This window comes from Botryllus schlosseri, chromosome 16 (genome assembly GCF_051294905.1).
Source record: "Botryllus schlosseri isolate E-star chromosome 16, Bs_hap1, whole genome shotgun sequence".
NCBI classification, from domain to species: domain Eukaryota; kingdom Metazoa; phylum Chordata; class Ascidiacea; order Stolidobranchia; family Styelidae; genus Botryllus; species Botryllus schlosseri.
In genome coordinates, this window is record NC_137251.1 from 4,694,712 (window position 1) to 4,716,012 (window position 21,301).

A 21,301-nucleotide genomic window follows, 5' to 3' on the forward strand; every position below is an offset into this window, starting at 1 on the left:
TATTTCCCAAACTATTTAATCGACTCACTCTCTTCCCGTCATAGAATCCCTGAAATCTCGATCGGCTTGAACACAGGGGATGTTCAAAAATGACTTTTCCTCAAATTGCACTGGATACTTGATAAAATTGTTACGTTACCTAATTCAAGGCTGCACACCAAATGTGGTTCAATTCCAACTAGTAGCCCTATTGCTACAAGAGAAGAAAGTGTTTTTATTATATAAAAATAAATAAAAATTTTCTGTTCACCCCGTGAAATTGTTAAGCTGTTTACAGAAACGATACTTACTAAATTTAGCTCAATTCCAACCAGTGGAAGCGGAGGACTCCCAAATATCCTCCTTTTTGTCAATTCTTCTGAAATTCAACTGAAAACGGCTATAACGAAGGGAAATCTGGAATCTGGACGTTCGAGCGCGTCTTCCACGAGTCGAGTTGTAAAAATTACCTTTTCTACCCATTTTCTCGTCCGATATAATTATTTTCGGATCCCAAAATATAGTAACACTATCATATGAGTGCTATGAAATAGTCATGGTCGAAAATAAATTATATATCCAATGGAACTACTATCATTATTCTATTTGAATGTTATTTGAACATTCCAAGCCGTTTCCTGACTTCTTTCATGTGCAAGTGCAGCGACGCGACGGCTATTAAATTCATCATTCGAGTCGGAAAGCGTTTCGAATTAGTAAACATGATGTTTCGACGTACCGTATTCTATATGGTTAATTGGTCATTTACACCAGGCCGAAATCGGACTGTGATATAGAGTCTTTACCTTCGTGTTTTGCCTTTACTGTCTCCAAGACTTTACTCGCAACGGAAGGACGAGCGATGTTTTATGAAGTCATTTCATTGATATGTTTGCTTTAGGTACAAAGTCGAGTTTTCAATCGATACTGAAACGATAATTTTCCGACACTCCAATGTTATGTTCACAGTGCCGGAAACGGCATGCCCGTGCTTCGAAATCGATTCGTCTCACCGTAAATATCAATGTGTTTTTAAAATGGTAAGAGGCGATACGTGAAATTGACCCTATTGATGCAGCAGGCGTCGGCAATTACAGTTATACTGCTAGTCACATGAGTCACTCATTATTGCTGGTTACCGTTTTTTTTTGCATTTCGGTCATTTTATGGCCACGTTTGTCTCTGTGTATTTTCCTATATATCGTTCGCGTTTCTTCATGTTTACTTGTCATTATGACATCACGGCAACAAATTTATATTTATATTAGCAATTTGGTTAACCGCAACTACAGAAATTGACTCCTGATTCCTGATGACTGTCCGTACGAAATCTTTATAAATTCGGCAATACGAATATATTATTTGTTGCGATATCGAATTTTTTCACCCCTAATATGGTATGGTGGCGGTCGGAATTTTTCTCATTATATTTGAGCATCGTCAAGGTTTACATTTAAATTGGTTGAGCCGAGCAAGAGATTGGAGCGCTTACTTCCAGAGACCGCTCACGTAGCTTCGAAAGGTTTGTAGAACTTTTTAAAGCGGGCTGGGCGTCTGATTTATCCCCGATACAGATTAAACGAGAGAAGTTATTCGGAAACTCAAGGTGATGTCATTGATTTGGTTCAATGATCGCTTTCACTCCCGTACCTCAAGTCATCCGGCCCTAATTTTGCTGGGATCCCTTTTTATGCGAACGAAATTCCCATTGTCAAGCACATACTGTGGTGTTGAGTAACATCGGGAAAATATATAGTAAGTGAAAGGGAAGTTGCGCTGTTCATTTGCTAATGTTGAACCTTAAATGTGTTATTTGTTATAAATACAACCCCTGATCCCCACGAAGCACATTTGCTTGAGTAGTTAGGGTGCGCTTCGAAGGGAGAAGGTTAGAACCACTTACAGACAATGACCTCAAATCATAGTGTCATATATGGTGTCGACACAGCCAAATCTCACGCCTCAGTGAAATTGTATCACGTCACAATTTCCATTCGGCTACAGGCAATTTGACGGTCATTTTTGACCGGCTTGCCGAGCATTAAATTTGGTAAAACGGGTATCAATCGAAAGCTGACTCTCCACTGGTTACGAAAATGTAAATTTTATTCCGCCCGTGGCCCTGGAACTCCCACAATCAGCCTCGAATTTTTCATTGTTATGGAGATTGGCATTGGTAGGTTAGTTATCTATACTTTCAGAGTTCCGACAGTGCTCTCTAACGGTCATTTAATATTTTGTGAGCTAAAATTATGACTCCAGGTCCATGGTATGTGATCGAGATTTTGAGCCAGTTTTTAATCAATCAACAAAAATAATGTCACAATGTGTACAAGCTTTACGGTAGTGGAAGCGTTTTTCGATCTCTGGCTACGCCTCCGCATTGATCTATTTGTCGAGCAAGAATTCTTGCTGCATGAGACGCCTTTCGTCCCCGAAATTTCTGACTGTGTGAGAAATGCCCCATAACGCTACGCAATTGTTAATAAATTTTGCCGCACTATATTTCCAATGACTAGAATCAGTCACTACCATCATTGCAATTTACAAACTGAGAGAGGCTAGTAGTTTGGTTAATGAAGTCTACCACGTCGTTTGGAGCCACTTCGCTTTTCAATAGTGAGGGACAATACCCTAGGCTACTCATATCAGATCATTACATCGCATTGTGTCATGTCTCATCTCTTGTCTCATCTGGAATGCATTACCAACACATATCCGTGAATTGCCTTATAATAGATTAAAAAAAGACCTACTTGGTCACCTCCCGTCGTTACACTAACACTGTTGTCCTACCCCGCCCAGACATTGCTTCATTGATCATTTGCTACCATCGTTTAATTTTTCTTCTATTTTCTTTTATAACTAAGCATTTTTACGGCCGGATTGTTCAGAGTCAAGTGTCCCTGTTTGATGCTGGTGTGATCAGACTAGATGACCTTCACGGTCTTATGAATCATTCCTATCTAATACCGAATACTGTGCAGTGCATGCATATTTTCTGTACCACCACCACCACTGCCGTTTTTTTTATAAATTTTGGTTGGATGAAAATATAGACTCTCACTCTCTCACTCTCTCTTTCTTCTCTTGTGTGTCGCATTATAAATTATACGACTTGACCGGATTAAATAATAGAAATCGCCAATTATACTTCCATACATGAGCAATGATCATATAGGCGCATCAAATGAACGTATGGAAATTTGAGGGGGAGGCTAAGGCGCCTTTCGCCACCTTATAGTTAGGCCTACGCATATGTAGGCTAATACTTTGTACATGAGTCAATTTCGGTATTATTCCTACCCCAGTAATACTTATAGGAGAATTGCTAATAGGGCTGGGCATGGGCACAATGATTCGAGTACTCGAATCTGAATCGAGTATTAATTTTAATGATTCGAGTCGAGTAGTAAAAGACGATTTTTTCGAGTACTGAAATTATACGCTCCTCACCACTGAAAGTTGATTTATCAACGAGGAGTCTATCAACGATCAACGAGTTTATGCTAATTTCACTGTTGAAGCCTTGAAACCTTGATTGGCCGTGTCGTAGCATACGAAACATGAAGTACAAATGCTACGAACATTACTGGAAATAGCACATTTCCGAATTGATCATCACACAATATTGTCACCAAGTGCAATGAAATCGGTATGGTCGAAAAAAATAACAAAGTATCCATAAAAGGTACATGTTTGAACTTTGACAAATATTATTCTGCTATGACGTCATAATTAGTGATACTCGATTATTCGACTCGAAGCATTTTACGTGATTCAGAATCTAATCACTCAGGTACTCGATTTTGCCTAGCCCTAATTGCTAATCTCCATTTTCAACAGCGTAATTTTGCTGGATTCGCGAATAAGAAGTCGACTCAATGCGAAGAGCTGAGTTTCCTATCAACTGGTGCCAAGCTCGACTATCTGCATTATCGCTACATTATTAGTCATGCGACTCATCACTACAAGTTTAGCCAATCATACTCAACAATCATGGGATTATATTTTCATCTCATCAAGACACACACGATGTACAATGCAATTAGACACAATGTGATGCAATGAACAGATAGGAGGATGCCGAACCACCAGTTGCGGTCTCTTAATCTGGCATCCACCTCGGCCTAGTGCCCGATCTCACAGTTCTTTCGGTGTTAATCTCTATCCAGCGGCGCTTTCTTGCTCTTTCCATTCCTTGTGACTGCGTTCTTTCATCGGATCTTTTTCTGGGCTTTCTGGTCGCCCTAAGAACGGCGACGCGGGAAAAGAGGAGCCCAGATAAACCGCCGACGCGGAATCGAACCCGGGCCGCAGGCGCTTATCGCTACGCTAACTCCCCCCACCAAAAAGGTTGGCGAGATATCTAGCCGATCTACAAGAATTTCACAGTTCTGAATACGGACGGACCTTTGCTAATATTTGGCAATGATTTGATAAATATATCATTGTGCTAGTTGAGTTTCCCTGGCATAGTTTATGGAAATACACCGCACAATTTGTGTGTGTAATAGCGGGTTGGTGACTAATACAAATCCAGTAAGCGTCATCATGACTATCTTGAAGCTACTTACTGTAGTACTTTCAGCTTTCTTGTATTGAACTTCTGTTTTAGGAAATTCTAGTCCGTCTTAGACATAGTTGCTTGTACGTCAGTGGAATCTTACAGCTGTTTTTCCCGCCTGAGCATGAGCAATATCTGCGAAGATACTATTTCGACCCCCTCTACCATCACATCAGCAAAGTCGATTTATCTGCGCCTAGGCATACATCCTTTCGCCTAAACCTGCGAGGTTTCCTGACCAGCACATGCACATCGTCATGACCTAGCCACTACAAAATGCACGTAGCCTCAATTCACACTTTCAAGCAGCACAAAATCACATTCCACCCAGTCTCACATCTACCAGAATGGGAACACAACATCACAAGTAATATTCAAATGTAGGGTTCCCTAATCTGTTGATATTGAAACTACAACATACAACATATGGCATCTATGTTTGCAAACATTTGTCCGATCAAACAAGCCTCATTCCTACACGTTGTACTGTACGTACAATCATTCTTTCAAACGCATTTATAGCTTTTACTTCTGCCACCACCCACACCAGTGAGAATATGTACCTTGCGATATAATTTTATTATCAACAGTCATATGCTGTTGCTTGACAATGCAGAAGTTATAGCAATAATTAATACAGCGATCAATCCCAATTCCGCGGTAGCGACGACGAACGCACTCATAAAATTCAAGTATCCACTTCAACGCAGTCCAGACATTTTTCTCTACAATCCAATAACTAAGTCACTTGCCAAACTCGGGGATATATGGTCGACTTCGGTCTTTGAGCAGCACGGAGACCGACCCAAATCATTCAGAAATTTTCACTTGTTCGAGAATATATGTCCTAGGATGAATAGCTCAAAGGGACGAGGCCTGACCACAGAAACGTGACGAACGCGGAATAAACCTAAATCACAGTGGACATTGGATTCGCCGAACGGGTTACACCCGTCCTAATTGAGTAGTGTGACAAAATGATAACATTCGCATGATCCCGGCGGACACACGATTTCCCGAACACGCGGTCCCCTTCATTTCTTCACGAGGCTGAAAGTTTTCGAGAGCTGATTCATCAACGTCGCCGCCAGCCCGGTGTTCTTTGTCTGTTCCCGTTCGTTCAACAGCTGGATGGTTTCTTTGTAAGCCTCCATAACGAGGCTTCTCAATTCCATAAGCCTGATATGTCGATATGACTGAGCGGTGGGAACAGTGGTGGGATCTTCGTCGGGCGCGTCCGTTTGTTGAACATGCAGCACGGCGGTTTGCTCGCCTTGATTCCCGTTCGATTGATTAGATGGGTCCGGCGGTGTATATGATTTTTCAATATCGTCCGACGCGGCAATTAAGGTTGAAGAATTATCACATTCGACAGTATTTCCATCGTTACAGTGCGCCAGCGAATCGCTGCGTTCCAACGAATGCGTGGAGTTTCCATTGCTGGCAGGTTTAGTGTGTCCGTTGCTATTGGTGAAAGCGCTCTCGCCGTTGAACTGATTTCTTGATAAGGAATATTTGTCATCGCAGATATACTTCAAAAAGTCGAAACAAAAAAAGAAGATCTCCTCTCCGTTAGAGATTCGCTCGATAAACTGGTGTTGAAAAAGAAACCAGTCGTACGCTATCGTAACATATGCCATTTCGCGGGCGCTGAGATTAGTGTGAGCTAAACCATCCGCCCACAGAGACAACCTCATCAACGACACAAACAGCGGCGTGCGATCCCAACCGGATATGCAATGGAGCAGAATCCCGTCGCAATCATCCTGCACCAGCAGTCGTAGGTGTAGCAGCAGGTAGTTTTGCGTCAAAGTCACCAAGTCCCAGTTGGTGTAGTCGTCCCAAGCGACATTGCACACCTTTTCGACCGAGCTTGGCAACTGTAGAGTCGCGTCGACAAATGCTTGCTTCCAGTCATACTTGAGCTTGTCGGCGTTATACCCGCTGTCTCTGTACTCGACGAAAAATTCGCAGCCTGGATACGGCACGCTGATCAAGCTGAAAGGTTCATACCTCTGGCTCTTGTCGGCTTTCTCAGACGAGGTCACGTTCATTCCGTACTTCACCTTCTTTTTCTCGACCATCAAATCAAATATGACGTTGACCTTGAGATATTGCAAGAGGCTGATGTCGGCATTGCGCATTTTGTCCACCATCCACTCATTGCCATCTAAATCCGGGTCTACCAACTTTGGATCGGCTTCTTTGATAAAATCAGGCTCTTTGTCATCAGCTGGCGCGACATTGTCCGAAGGCTTAGTAGCCTCGCCTTGCATCCAATAGCCATACGTTTGCCGATAATAAATTTCAGGAGACCTGGCCAAGGTTGAAGACCGGCACACATACTTGTCGCCAAACACCAGCACCGGAGCGACGAATCTTCCGCGTGTCCTCGCGAATCTCGCCTTCAGCACAAAGTCTTTGAGCTTACAGTAATTCCCTCCCTCCGCAGGCAATGGTACAAAAATTTTGTTGGGATAAGTGTTGCACAGAGTACCATTGGTGTTCTCTAAAGTTTCACACTCGTTATCCCGTTCGAAAAGCTCCAGGCAGGTGTCTGATATCTTGCTGGTGTCGGGGCCGTCAGAGCTCGCATCACCAGTGAGGGCATAGAATAACAGTGTGGTTATATCGAGGTCCATAGTCATTTTGTAAATGAAAAATCATACTAATATGGGCAACTGTAACGATCAACAAATGCGCGTTAGATCATCATCGTTCATACATGGATCCACTCATTTCATCTACTTCCACATACCGTATATGAAATGAAATATAGATCCGGCACACATCAAATATACAAAGGTAAGATCGCTCGCACTTCATAAGATTAAAAGCATTGAGTAAATGGAACACACATCACGAGTTTCTCCTTACTATTAGGCAATACTGGCCGACAATGTCTACCCGGCGTTCCAAAGAAATATGATACAGCCAAACAATACACATGCCACAGTAGATGACGTCTAGTAATTCATCGGCTTTATTCTGACAGTGTTGATTTGAATATTGTTTGATATAGCGGCTGAGCACCTATTACTGATACCTATACGTTCATGGCCATAGATCATACCACATTCAATTCAATTTATTGCTAAAAACTTCATCATAACATATATATATATATCATACATGCTTGTGATATATCATACAGCTTGGTGCTTGGAAATAACTAACATTTCCGTAACTGAACTGAAACATGAAATCACAAGGAACCACAATGGCAGTAAAGAAATAGGAAATCAGGATCTACAATCCATAGCCTAGTATTCAGAAGGGAATATATAAACTAATGTTGTAAATGCATCGCAATGAGAATGAACTGGCCGCGTATGAGCCGAAATAGTCATTCTTAAAATATTTGAAGAGGCATTTTAGGACAACACTAATCAATATCGTACAGCCTACTTTATACCAGTTCCAATGTTTCCACGCTGCTTAATAAATTCCAAGCTGTATCTTAGGTATTATAGGGATTGGTCTATCATAGGGATTGGTCATATTGAGTATATCAAGTCATATTAAGTTGGATGAACATGGATGATGTTGTCTCAAAATTATCATCTTTTAAATACTCTTATAATGATTTCAATATTCTTTCGCTACTAAAAATGACATGACAGATTCCAATAAATGAAATTTGCGATTGTCGCATTGATCAAATTCATCGACTAGATTGACAAGACATATCAGAGTATCAAAATCCATATGCATCATCAACTTGACAGGTATTTAGGATGACACCACTAACAGAATATTTTCTCACTCATCCAAACATATTGTAGCAATTGATTTTATATAAATGTTAGGTCCGATCCTGAGCGATCATCTGGATCAGTACAGTAGAACAACACTAATATAAATCCAGGATTCCCAGTACCGCGACTCAGTATGACGATTGTATCACATATGGGCACTACATGTACACTCATTCTATAGCCATTGGACAAGTCAAAACAAGTAATGGAAACATCACCAAATAGTTCTGATTACATTATTGGTTAATGGCCCACATCTCAACCATCGCAACATTTGCGATCGGTTATCTCTTAGTTGGCATCCATTTAAAGCCGAAACCGTGACCCAAATTTGGTGACTTGAAAATATAAGATACGAAGATCTAACTGGCTACTTTATGCATCACTTCCATTGCAGTCAAAACTCAATGACTCAACTTCACAATATTGCGAGTGTGAGTACTAGACACCTTGGTCTTTTGTCATTCAAATTCCATCTAGTCAGCACAAATTACAAAAAAGTAGCCGTGTCAGATTTTTCTTTGGACACAGTATTTCGACAGGAATCCGACTTTTTCAATTCTTCAATTTGGATTATTTTCTGAAAATCTTTTTACAACACTGATTGATAACATCACATGACTGCGATGCAATGAAAAGATTGGATTAAAATATCAGAGCGACTTCGTGAATTCAATCTTACTTTGCTTACAAATAAAGTAAAACATGAAAAATGCCGTTAAGTACATCCACACCTGTTTGAAATACCGGTACGTTTACCGCATCATGTTTGGTGCGCCGAAGACAGTTATCAGCAATGTTTCCTACAAGCTGCGCACGTGCGCTAATGTGCAGTGATGACAAGGTCTCTGCGCACAGAAAATCTAAGTTGCGCACAAAAAATCCGAAGTGATGACCTTTTTTTAGTCGTTACGCACTGTTGTCCAAGGGTCTGCGCAGCGAGTTGGTGAGTGTGCGCAGACTCGTCAAAAATTAGAGGGAACATCGGTTATCAGTAGTAAAATTGTTGGTGCGCACGAGACACTGGCTCTATAGCACAGAGTGCACACTAAATAATAGTCTACAGATTTAAAATTAAGGGGCATGTCACAGCTCAGGCGTAGGGTACAGCAGTACAGGCGAAACCAGAGAGTATAATTTGACCCGTACTCATTTCGAAGGGCTGGCGTACAGACTTATATGGAATAATTATATTTCGAATTACTAACTGAGGATATCATCTGTGCATAGGGCAGTTGAAGGTGGTCTGGTCATACAAAAGCCAAATACTCAATGAGTAATGATATTTGTAATTGAGTGTAAAGTCATGTGATATTACACTTTTTACACCATATCCTTGTGGTCAGGCAGCTCAGTCATAAGATCGTTCTGTACCAGCATTAGGCACACATGAATTGGTAAAACCAAAGGCCAAATTAGTATACATCAACATCTGGTAGACTTTCTAAAATGACGATAAACATTCGGTCTGTTCTTACTCATTTAGGTCTCATGGCTTGGCAACAGAGAATTTGTCAAGTCTGTTCACACAAAGACTACCGACCCAATGTCACCATAGCAGGACAAATCACGGTAGAAATTATCTTAAACATATTATGCTCCTAATCAGGATCGGGTCAGGTCAAACATCACAAAACAAAGCGCCATGTTCTTGGATTCCTCCCCTCCAGCCTATCCTCACTGCCCTTGTTTGTATGCTTATGAATAAATAAGCCCGGCGTTAAGACAAGTTGCGAGACTCATTACCGGCTGGCTATTCATCAAGACATCCGGGAGGAAGCGCAAACTGCCACAACACCGCGCGTAAGCTGCAACTATTCCTAATTATGTAGCAATAGCAATCAGCCGATGAAAACAGCATAAAGAGAATGGGCGTGCTGCGCCTCTAGCGATGCCAAGTTGGCTCTTCAACTCAATGATATCAGTAAATTCGGTGATTTTTCATTAGAAGCAATCGAAGAAGGAATTCAAACCGTAATATCTGCTTACTACCGGATCAATTTGTGCCCATAGCTAAATGTTACTGATATCCATTCACCGATCAATCAAAGGGGTGGCAGGGCTAAACTGGCTAGCGAACACTCATTTCTGCTGGGATAGCGTAGGCTACAGTATGATCCACAGATGCAATAATAGGCTTACCATATCTTGGAAATCTAAAAAGAGGACACTTTTTTTTAGAAATTTGAGGCTTGCAAAACCGGAGAAGAATTCTCAAAAATCGGTGAATTTTTACCACCATGTGATCGGTTGACTAGAAAAAACAGGTCAACTTTTCGCTCAGACCTCAAATCACCGTTTTTCACTCCGAAATAACCGCCGGAGCGTCACTTCTGTGCTAATTTACGGCATATGCTCTAAATGTGACTTCAATTTTCAAAAAAGAGGACAAAATCTCAAAAAGGAGTACAAAAGGGCGTCCTCCGAGGACACTTTCAAAAAAGTGGACAAATCCTCGTAAAAGAGGACGTATGGTAACCCTATGCAATACCAATGGGTCAAGGGTTCGAGTCCGAGCTAAGTTTTGGAAGGTTTATCTAGGCTCCTCCTCTCCATTCGATCCGCGTAAGCGCCGTCTTGAATAGCCTAGGAGTTGGCCGTGCTGAAGTCGGCAGGTACTGAATCCTACCATATCCTACCGAATAATATCGGTCTGGTGTAAATGCCCATTGTTGTCGGAAAACACCATGAGCAGACAACTTGTTTTCTGCATCAGTCAACGACTGTTTTGACATTACTTCAAAATAATTCCATGGAACAGGCACTTCTCACGACATACGGCCTCTTAGCGGGATAAAATAAGCCTGACGTGACTCTCCACCATCACTGATAGCGAAGTTCGCATGCTTTGACATTACTGGTTTTGATACCAGGTTTTCGCAATACAATGCGACGAAACCGCACTGTTAACGCAGTCATACGCGAACTCACAAGCCATATCACTCTTGAAACTATACTGACATCTCATCGTTGCCGGGTTAAAGTCGAACTTACTTGCATACAACATAGCCTACATAATAACAAACCACATTTGCGTCGCATGGTCTACTCATGTTATCCCCGTCACGATGGCCGAAGACTCTTCTGTGTAATGGCAAGGTACGAGAAACGGATTGCATTGTCGTACTGTTTAATAATTAGGCATACGCCGCACATCGATCATTTACCCCGTTACTGCAGTGATAATCGAAATTAATTATAGTATAGCCTATGTCTCGTCTCCAGGCGGTCGTCGCGCCAGTTCGCACAAGTGCGAATTCACACTTGATCCATGTGCCTCAATGCGAGCATTTCAAACCTTTCGGTTTCTTTATATTCTACCGCTGCAGCTAGCTTCGATCGCTGTATAATATGAGCAAATTACTCAAATCTGGAACTGCGAGCATGTTTGACGTGTTCAATTCGTTACGACATATAGCATTCTAGTGGTACCAGAGTCGCACGGAGGAAGGGTAATTAAACGTTATTATAGGGTAGGCTTACCATACGTCCTCTTTTTTGAAAGTGTCCTCGGAGGACGCCCTTTTGTCCTCTTTTTTGAAAATTTAGGCAGATTTAGAGGAAATTGCGAGTGATATGTCGCATATTAGCACAGAAGTGAAGCTCCGGCGGGTATTTCGGAGTAAAAAACGGTGAGTTTAGCCCTGAGCGAAAAGATGACCTTTTTTTTTTTTTAGTCATCCACCCGGCAATGTGGAGTAAAAAACGTTATTTTGAGCTCTGAGTAGAAGTGATGACCTTTTTTTTTTAGTCATCCACCTGGCAATGTGGAGAGAAAAAGGGTATTTTTGGCAACGATGACCTTTTTTTTTTTCTTAGTCAACCGATCACAAAGTGTGAAAAATTAACCGGTTTTTGAGAATTTCACTCCGGTTTTGCAAGTTGCAAAGTTCTGAAAAAGTGTCCTCTTTTTTCATTTCCAAAATATGGTAAGCCTATAATAGGGTTACCATACGTCCTCCTTTTTGGGTTTTTTGAATGTCCTCCGATGACGCCTAAATGCTGTCCTTCTTTTTGGTAATTCGTCCTTCTTTACATCTTTAAGAGCTAAGATACTGGATAGATTCGAGTAAAATTGGGCATAAACGACGTTAAATGGGAAATTTGTGGTTCGGTCGAAAACGGCGACCTTTTTTTTAGTCAACACCAATAATTTTATGTAAAAAGTGTGTAAACCGGGAGTCGAACGAAAGTGATGACCTGTTTTTAGTCAACCCACCAAATTTTTCAGCAAAATCAGCTGATTCTAGTTATGATCAACTAACTTCTGATTTGGTAAAAGCGTCCTTTCCCGATTCCAAAATATGGTAACCTGAATTAATATGACATGGATTGTGGATACGGTCGCTCTATTAGCTATGATCAATTCGGAACCCTAGTATATATTGTATCATACGCCGCGGGATCAGAACACGTCACCGCGTGTAAGCAGGCCTTAGACTTTTATTCTCAATCTTGCGAGAACGAGCTACCTAAGGACGTCACCGTTGGCTTCCAATTTGCGGACTTTGCTCGAGGTGTAACTCAACATTTACCCTTGTGACAAGACCACGATGATATCCGAATAACAACATTTTGGCCTGGGTGTCGCAACGCATATTCCAATTAAATGAGAAAGGGATACCGAACCTGAAGAGTCTTTCTTCGAAACTTATGAAATCCCGTGATTATAGCCATGATGATCTCATGGGAATATAGTAGTCTCGCAATATTGATTACTAATATTTCCCCAGTATTTCAATCAGCGCGAGTAAATACTAATCGGTGGAAGTGCTTGAGACATTGATTCACAAATGTCTCACAAAAAACAGGGACGATATCATATCAGTATCACTCCATATACGAAAATGTCGGATTCCTGGTGAACTGATCAACTGTAATCGATTACATTGATGAAGTAGGGCTTGATCGCGCCTTATTGCACAATGGGAGGCCAAGTGTGAATCGATGTCGTCAACGGTAATCAAGTACAATGATAATGGGGACACCAAGTCGCTGCCACACAATAGACATACATATTTATTCACAGTCAATAGTCATGCATTAATTGTAATCTCATCCTTTTCAAACATGAAATGATTTCTAGATTATATCAAGAAATGGCTGTAATGACGTAAAGTACATAAAAATAGTTTCCACATTATCGTATCGCTTGAGAGGAAATGCGTGAAGAATATTGAAATATCTTACATCCACAGTAGCATGGGAGCGCAAATATAGAGACAACAGAGACTGTATCGAGCTCAAATTGTAGGTGCCAGACTTTAATTAGGAATAAATCAGAAAGTAAGGGATGTAATGTTCAACATATACCTGGAAACCGTGATGAATATCAGTGATTAGGATCTAACTTCAAGTACATAAGTTACTTGTTATGTGCGGCAGGAAAAACATTAGTTATCAAATTTATTGAATCATAGATTTATGACTATATCGACTCGGTGTATTTATGGACACAGTGACACCACATCTAAATTAAGATCATCCAGAGTTCAAACTGCACTTTGTCAGCATATCTTATGACATGTCTTCAAGCAATAATCCAATCCGCAGCTAAAAGCGAGGTCACACGTCAAACATCTGAAACATTTCACAAGAATTTGTCTCGTAACGACGAGTTCAACAGTGAAAAATCCTGGCCTTTTCTTTTCCAGCTGGCCGATACAGCTTTTTCATGAGAAGCAGTCCTGGTGTTCATATTTCGTCTAGCCCAGCCCACCTGCAGCGCGCTACATTTCTCGGAACATATCTCAAATTCAGAATCGTGAATTGTGTTTTTCGTCCTATTGCCTTCCCGCGTAAATTCAAATTCCTCACCCCGATTTGAAAATCTCTGTAGTGGAGAAGAGAGATCACTTCTACCACCACTATCAGCGAGGATATTATCCTGGCATTGTGTAGAAACATCATTACATGCCTTCGCATCAGTTTGGCATTCTGCATTTACGAGGACTTTACTCTTTGTAAGATTTTTGCTGGTATCACCCAGCCTTCGAGATGCATCGACATCGCACAGCTGCTTTATGTTTTTGAACAGCTTGTGAGCAACAATGAGCACGTTATCATCCAGAATTTCAGAGGATCTGAGTGCTTTGGCAATAATTTCAGGAGATATTTTTAGAGTTACGGGTTCGGTTGCTATTCCGGAATCCATCAAAGCACCATAGGGAGCACTTGTAAGGCGACGTAAATTTGCTCTTCTTGTCTCTCTGTTTTCCAAGGATCCTAGAGAGAGTTGCTTCTTCATTTTACTGTTCTGACGTGTTCCGAGATGAGAACTTATTCCACTTTCGCCCCTTAAATTTACGCCGAGACTGAAATCCTCTTTTGAAACACAAGACTCGTTTGCGTGATATTCTTGACGACTCGCTACACTAGAAGATTCAATTTTACCGTCATTTACAGTAGATGCTTTTTCCTTGCCGGCAGTCGAGCTGCTTCCGTTGTTGATGGTGACCTGACTCTCATCGGTGATGCTGACAGACCTGTGAAAAGACTTGAAGCTGTATTTACAGATGGAATGCTTCTTCAGCTCTTCGCCTAAATTTTCCGTCCATCGTTTGATAATCGCGCTCCTTTTCCTCGCTGCTTCATCTTCCGCCCAGATCTTTGATTCATTATTTTTCATGACTTTCATTTGCGACGCCATTTCTTCAATCCAATTAGACTTCGACTGGGTAAAATTGTTTGTTTCCCGCTCTAGCACGCCGTCTGTCATAATACTGTCAAGTTTCGCCAATATCTCTTTGAACGATGGTCTGAAAGAGGGCTCTCCTTGCCAGCACTGCTGAATTAGATTCGATAGATGCTGCGGACAGCTACTGGGGATGATGGGTCTTTCGTGGTTCTCAACAACAACCCAGGCAACTTGAAAGCCTTGCAAACCTTTGAATGGCACTTCTTTTGTTAAGATTTCCCATAAGACGATCCCAAAGGAATAAACGTCACACAGAGTTGACGTCGGCAATCCTTGTATCAACTCGGGAGCCATCCACGGGTACGTGCCAGCAAATGTCATAACAACAGTCTCATCAAACACACGGCTCGATCCAAAATCACAAATTTTCAAGCAGTTTCCATCTCCAATCAGTATATTCTTAGATTTCAAGTCTCGATGAACCACTTGCATTGATGCATCTTCATGCAAATACTTCATACCTTCTGCTATATCTTTTGCCCAAGTCAGCATTTGAGTGAACATCATTTCCTCGCCAGAATTAGATGAGAGAAATGAATGGAGGCTTCCATAAGGAGCGTACTCAGATACAATACAGAAATTCGGTGCTTCACAGCATGCTCCATAGAATTTGATAATATTTGGGTGATTCAACGGGCTGAGTATACTGACTTCTGCATCAAGATGGCAAACGACTTTAACGGCAACACACTTATTTTGGGAGATCCAATCTCCACGATAGACCGTTCCAAAGCTACCTGCACCACAGCATTCCTTGAGCGACAAATCACTATATTTTATTTGCAGAAATGAAGGTTTCCTAACTAGCTCAGCACCCTCTTTCTTCGCAGAATTCATTCCCAATTAAAGCTGTACTCTGTCAGATCGCTGTGATGGTGAAGTCCAGAGTTGGTGGGTATGAAGCGAAGTACCCAAGTTAGATCATCCTAGGCAGGCCAAGGTGTAAAGACGGAAAGCAGCATACAGCAAAAATAGATAGAATCGAAGAAGAGATAGTATAAAGAAGAGATTAGGTGGATAGATTTTGGAGTACTTCTACTTCAGTATAATGTAAGGCAGTGAAAGTGAAGCAAGAAAACATGAACATTAGAAAGAAGTTGCAATTATAATTCCCGAATGGGACACTTGAAACGAAGTTTCCATTTTCTTCTTACCTATCTTACTCCCTTTCCCTTCTTACTCTATTGCAACATGACTAGCTGCATATTATGCTGCTACAGCTTATTCTTCTTTAGACTTTTCCCTTCATATTTTACGAGTAAAAAATTACTGCATAGCAACGTAGACTTGTCCATTGGATTCATCTTGAAATTCATCTCGAAATTTGTAGATATAGACTCTGTGAAATGTACAAAACTAAACAAATCAACATAGCCTAGCCTATATGCTATATATGGCCCAAGAATATGAATTAAGACAGTAGTTCACTTGGTTATTGATGTCATAGCTGGCATAAGTATTTGCATGACCAATGACCATAATAGTCGTTAGTGTAAATGTAGTTAGTTAGAAGTGTTGCTTTTTATAAGGGATCTCTATAAAATCTCACACAAGGACCAGAGAAGACGGCCACATAACAGGGTCAAGGGCCAAGGGGAAGAACAGCTACAGAGCGCAGAAGAACACCAATAACAGAGATCATGAAGACTTTAACATGGTCTTAAATATATTTGAAAATTGAAATAAAGGCAAAGCTTTAAAGAAGGCAGCTTACTGCTAACCGGTTGGGTTATGGATTTTCGAGAATATGTCAAAACCACTTCATTGAAAGAGATATGAAAAGTAGATTTGGTTTCAACTCGATGAGTAGCCTATCTAGGGTCACTCAACTGACCCGAACTGAGTAATCACCTCAGTCCTCATTAAGTACTGGAAGTAAGCAAAGTATACAAGAATACTCCGGCAAAGTAAAACTATACTTCGTTTATGATAACTGCTGCCTGCCACTGACACCGTTCACGACGTGGTCGTGCCTACTGCCTACCTCAAGACCTCTTCTCTCATGATAAGTAGGCTACGGCCCCGTGGATATACTCAGCTATCGCAGCTATCGCAGCTCCCGCAGCTATCGCAGCTATCACTTGTGGATATACTCAGCTATCACAGCTATCGCAGCTATCACCAAAAATCGCAGACATAGAGGTCATTTAAAGGTCACGTATCGTCTAGGGCGCAGCTATCAGCGCTGGAGCTTGTCTGGAATGAAATAGTGCGCAGCTATCATATCCGGAGCACGTCTGAGTTGAAATAGTGCGCAGCTATCAGATCCGGAGCAAGTCTGAGTGGAAATAGTGCGCAGCTATCAGATTCGGAGCACTTCCTGGTTGAAATAGTGCGCAGCAATCAGCTCCGGAGTACGTCCGGGTTGAAATAGTGCGCAGCTATCACTATCACTACTGTGGATATACTCAGCTATCACATCTATCACCAAAAATCGCAGACATACAGGTCATTTAAAGGTCATGTATCGTTTAGGGCGCAGCTATCAGCGCTGGAGCTCGTCTGGGTTGAAATAGTGCGCAGCTATCAGATCCGGAGCACGTCCAGGTTGAAATAGTGCGCAGCTATCACATCCGGAGCAAGTCTGAGTGGAAATAGTGCGCAGCTATCAGATCCGGAGCACGTCCAGGTTGAAATAGTGCGCAGCTATCACATCCGGAGCAAGTCTGAGTGGAAATAGTGCGCAGCTATCAGCTCCGGAGTACGTCCGAGTTGAAATAGTGCGCAGCTATCACTACTGTGGATATACTCAGCTATCACATCTATCACGAAAAACCGCAGACATACAGGTAATTTAAAGGTCACGTATCGTTTAGGGCGCAGCTATCAGCGCTGGAGCTTGTCTGGGTTGAAATAGTGCGCAGCTATCAGCTCCGGAGCACGTCTGGGTTGAAATAGTGCGCAGCTATCAGTTCTGGAGCACGTCCTGGTTGAAATAGTGCGCAGCTATCAGATCTGGAGCAAGTCTGAGTTGAAATAGTGCGCAGCTATCAGATCTGGAGCACTTCCTGGTTGAAATAGTGCGCAGCTATCAGCTCCGGAGTACGTCCGGGTTGAAATAGTGCGCAGCTATCACTATCACTACTGTGGATATACTCAGCTATCACATCTCTCACCACAAATCGCAGACATACAGGTCATTTAAAGGTCATGTATCGTTTAGGGCGCAGCTATCAGCGCTGGAGCTCGTCTGGGTTGAAATAGTGCGCAGCTATCAGATCTGGAGCAAGTCTGAGTGGAAATAGTGCGCAGCTATCAGATCTGGAGCACGTCCGAGTTGAAATGGTGCGCAGCTATCAGCTCCGTAGCACGTCTGGGTTGAAATAGTGCGCAGCTATCAGTTCTGGAGCACGTCCTGGTTGAAATAGTGCGCAGCTATCAGATCTGGAGCAAGTCTGAGTTGAAATAGTGCGCAGCTATCAGCTCCGGAGTTCGTCTGAGTTGAAATAAAGCGCAGCTATCAGCTCCGGAGCACTTCCGGATTCAGATTCATTCATTACACGGCATGCAAGGACTATCTTCGTGATTTTCAGTGTACGGGCGGTGAACAGATATTCTGACATCCACACGGGATCAAAAAAATCGTTACTTTTTATTAAAAGCTCTGCTTACGAATAATTATGCAGCTGTAAATACATATTTGTTATAATATTGACTAACACCTGTGCGATTCCGTGGATGTAGCGTAGGCTTTCCCTACTAACGGCTCTGCCTATCATAGATATTCACTGATCTGATATCGGACGTGTGCGACTGCAGGTATAGTATATGGAGGCCTATTATTCACTATACGGGCCTTATACGTATCTAATTAAAATAATGCACACTCCAAAGACAATATTTCGATACTGGTGCACCAGAAGAAGGGTGTGTTACTTTGATTGGCATGTCATGAATAGAATATAGCTCAGTGACAAGCATGTTCATTGACCTTCAACGATCACTTTATAAAACTGGATTGTATCGCCTTAAGGGGGGATTTTCAAAGTAAGAAATGGACCTGTATGAATGGAATGATAAACCTGAACAAGACAGGAGATTGATCTTCGATAGATTCCTATCAGAGCCCATCATGCGTCATTACAAAAGCCAGATATCATCCGATGGAAAATTGCTGGTAACAGTCCCTGAGAAAAATGCGGGAAAGAAACCAGGGCATGTCGGCCGAAAACGCAAGACAAAACTGACGATATTTCAGTGAAACGCCAATCTTTATAACAATTGAATTACTCAATTGCATTCGTTTTTAAGTCCATTCGTTATTGTCTAATTTTGCACATTGTTCGTAGCACTCATGTTTCGTTTCATTTGTTTTTTTTTATGCTTTTAATACATTGAATGAGAGTTGAATTAAACACAATGAGATTAACAATAGAACGTACACCCGTATCATCTGCGTTGCAAATGTTTAATTTTTCGAATACGCAGGAAGTCAACATAAAAAACATGGCAAAAACCGTTTAAACAGGTAAATGAGAAACTCCGACCCTTCAGCTCTATGTTACGTCGACGTGTTAGCACGAAATCCGAGCCGTGGCAGATCCTCCGCTAAGCTTGGTACGGTATAAAACTTCGTCGCCTTGTGTTAAACACATCGAATTGAATTTTCGAAGTATGAGAGATGATTCAAAGTCAGTACATTTTGGTAGCTGTGTGAAAGACTGATTAATTTGCTATTTATCTTGAATCGAATAACCAATATGAAGTTAAATATACATGCAAAAAGGCGTTGTATCGCTTACACACACGTAGAACTGCTAATAAAACACGTGATAAATATAGAACCGAATACAGAGAGAGGTTGAAACAAATTTATATGCATGATACTTGAAAATGCGACCAGAAACTATTAAAAGTGATAAAAATTAGTATATTATAAATGCGAACCATTCGATATCACCAAACATGGTTATAGAAAGTGGGTTTAAAATGAATTTAAATGGAAAATGAGCAGTCAACACAATCACTTGGACTTGGACTCGTGTCCTAATACCATGACTCGGACTCGAACCTCTGCTCGATGACTTGGACTCGGACTTGACTCGGTGGCTGCGCACTATTTCAACTCAGAATTGCTCCGGATCTGACAGCTGCGCACTATTTCAACTCAGCCTTGCTCCGGATCTGATAGCTGCGCCTAAACGATACGTGACCTTTAAATGACCTGTATATCTGCGATTTTTGGTGATAGCTGCGATAGCTGAGTATATCCACAGTAGTGATAGCTGCGCGGTATTTCAACCCGGACGTGCTCTTGAGCTGATAGCTGCGCTCTATTTCACCTCAGCCTTGCTCCGGATCCGATAGCTGCGCACTATTTTAACTCAGACGTGCTCCGGATCTGATAGCTGCGCACTATTTCAACCCAGACAAGCTCCAGCGCTGATAGTTGCGCCCTAAACGATACATGACCTTCAAATGACCTGTATGTCTGCGATTTTTGGTGATAGATGTGATAGCTGAGTATATCCACAGTAGTGATAGTGATAGCTGCGCACTATTTTAACCCGGACGTACTCCGGAGCTGATAGCTGCGCACTATTTCAACCAGGAAGTGCTCCGAATCTGATAGCTGCGCACTATTTCCACTCAGAGTTGCTCCGGATCTGATAGCAGCGCACCATTTCCACTCAGACTTGCTCCGGATATGATAGCTGCGCACTATTTCAACCCAGACAAGCTCCAGCGCTGATAGCTGCGCCCTAAACGATACATGACCTGTATGTCTGCGATTTTTGGTGATAGCTGCGATAGCTGAGTATATCCACAGTAGTGATAGCTGCGCACTATTTCAACCCGGACGTGCTCTGGAACTGATAGCTGCGCACTATTCCAACCTGGACGTGCTCCGGATCTGATAGCTGCGCACTATTTCAACCCAGACAAGCTCCAGCGCTGATAGCTGCGCCCTAAACGATACATGACCTTTAAATGACCTGTATGTCTGCGATTTTTGGTGATAGATGTGATAGCTGTGATAGCTGAGTATATCCACAGTAGTGATAGTGATAGCTGCGCACTATTTTAACCCGGACGTACTCCGGAGCTGATAGCTGCGCACTATTTCAACCAGGAAGTGCTCCGAATCTGATAGCTGCGCACTATTTCCACTCAGAGTTGCTCCGGATCTGATAGCTGCGCACTATTTCAACTCAGACGTGCTCCGGATATGATAGCTGCGCACTATTTCATCCCAGACAAGCTCCAGCGCTGATTGCTGCGCCCTAGACGATACGTGACCTTTAAATGACCTCTATGTCTGCGATTTTTGGTGATAGCTGCGATAGCTGTGATAGCTGA

The 21,301-nt window shown here is 42.0% G+C and overlaps 2 protein-coding genes across 2 annotated transcripts; both read right to left on the reverse strand.

The window, feature by feature from the left end:
• Positions 1-5,106: 5,106 nt before the first annotated feature.
• LOC145458921 (phosphatidylinositol-3,5-bisphosphate 3-phosphatase MTMR14-like) lies at positions 5,107-7,817 on the reverse strand. Its single transcript, XM_080337433.1, has one exon. It carries the CDS (start codon positions 7,192-7,194, stop codon positions 5,581-5,583), a length of 1,614 nt encoding a protein of 537 aa, XP_080193559.1. The 5' UTR covers positions 7,195-7,817; the 3' UTR covers positions 5,107-5,580.
• A 5,489-nt stretch (positions 7,818-13,306) lies between these two features.
• LOC145458366 (uncharacterized) lies at positions 13,307-17,020 on the reverse strand. Its single transcript, XM_080336724.1, has one exon. The coding sequence runs from the start codon at positions 15,836-15,838 to the stop codon at positions 13,895-13,897; it is 1,944 nt and encodes a 647-aa protein (XP_080192850.1). The 5' UTR covers positions 15,839-17,020; the 3' UTR covers positions 13,307-13,894.
• Between the last annotated feature and the right edge of the window lie 4,281 nt (positions 17,021-21,301).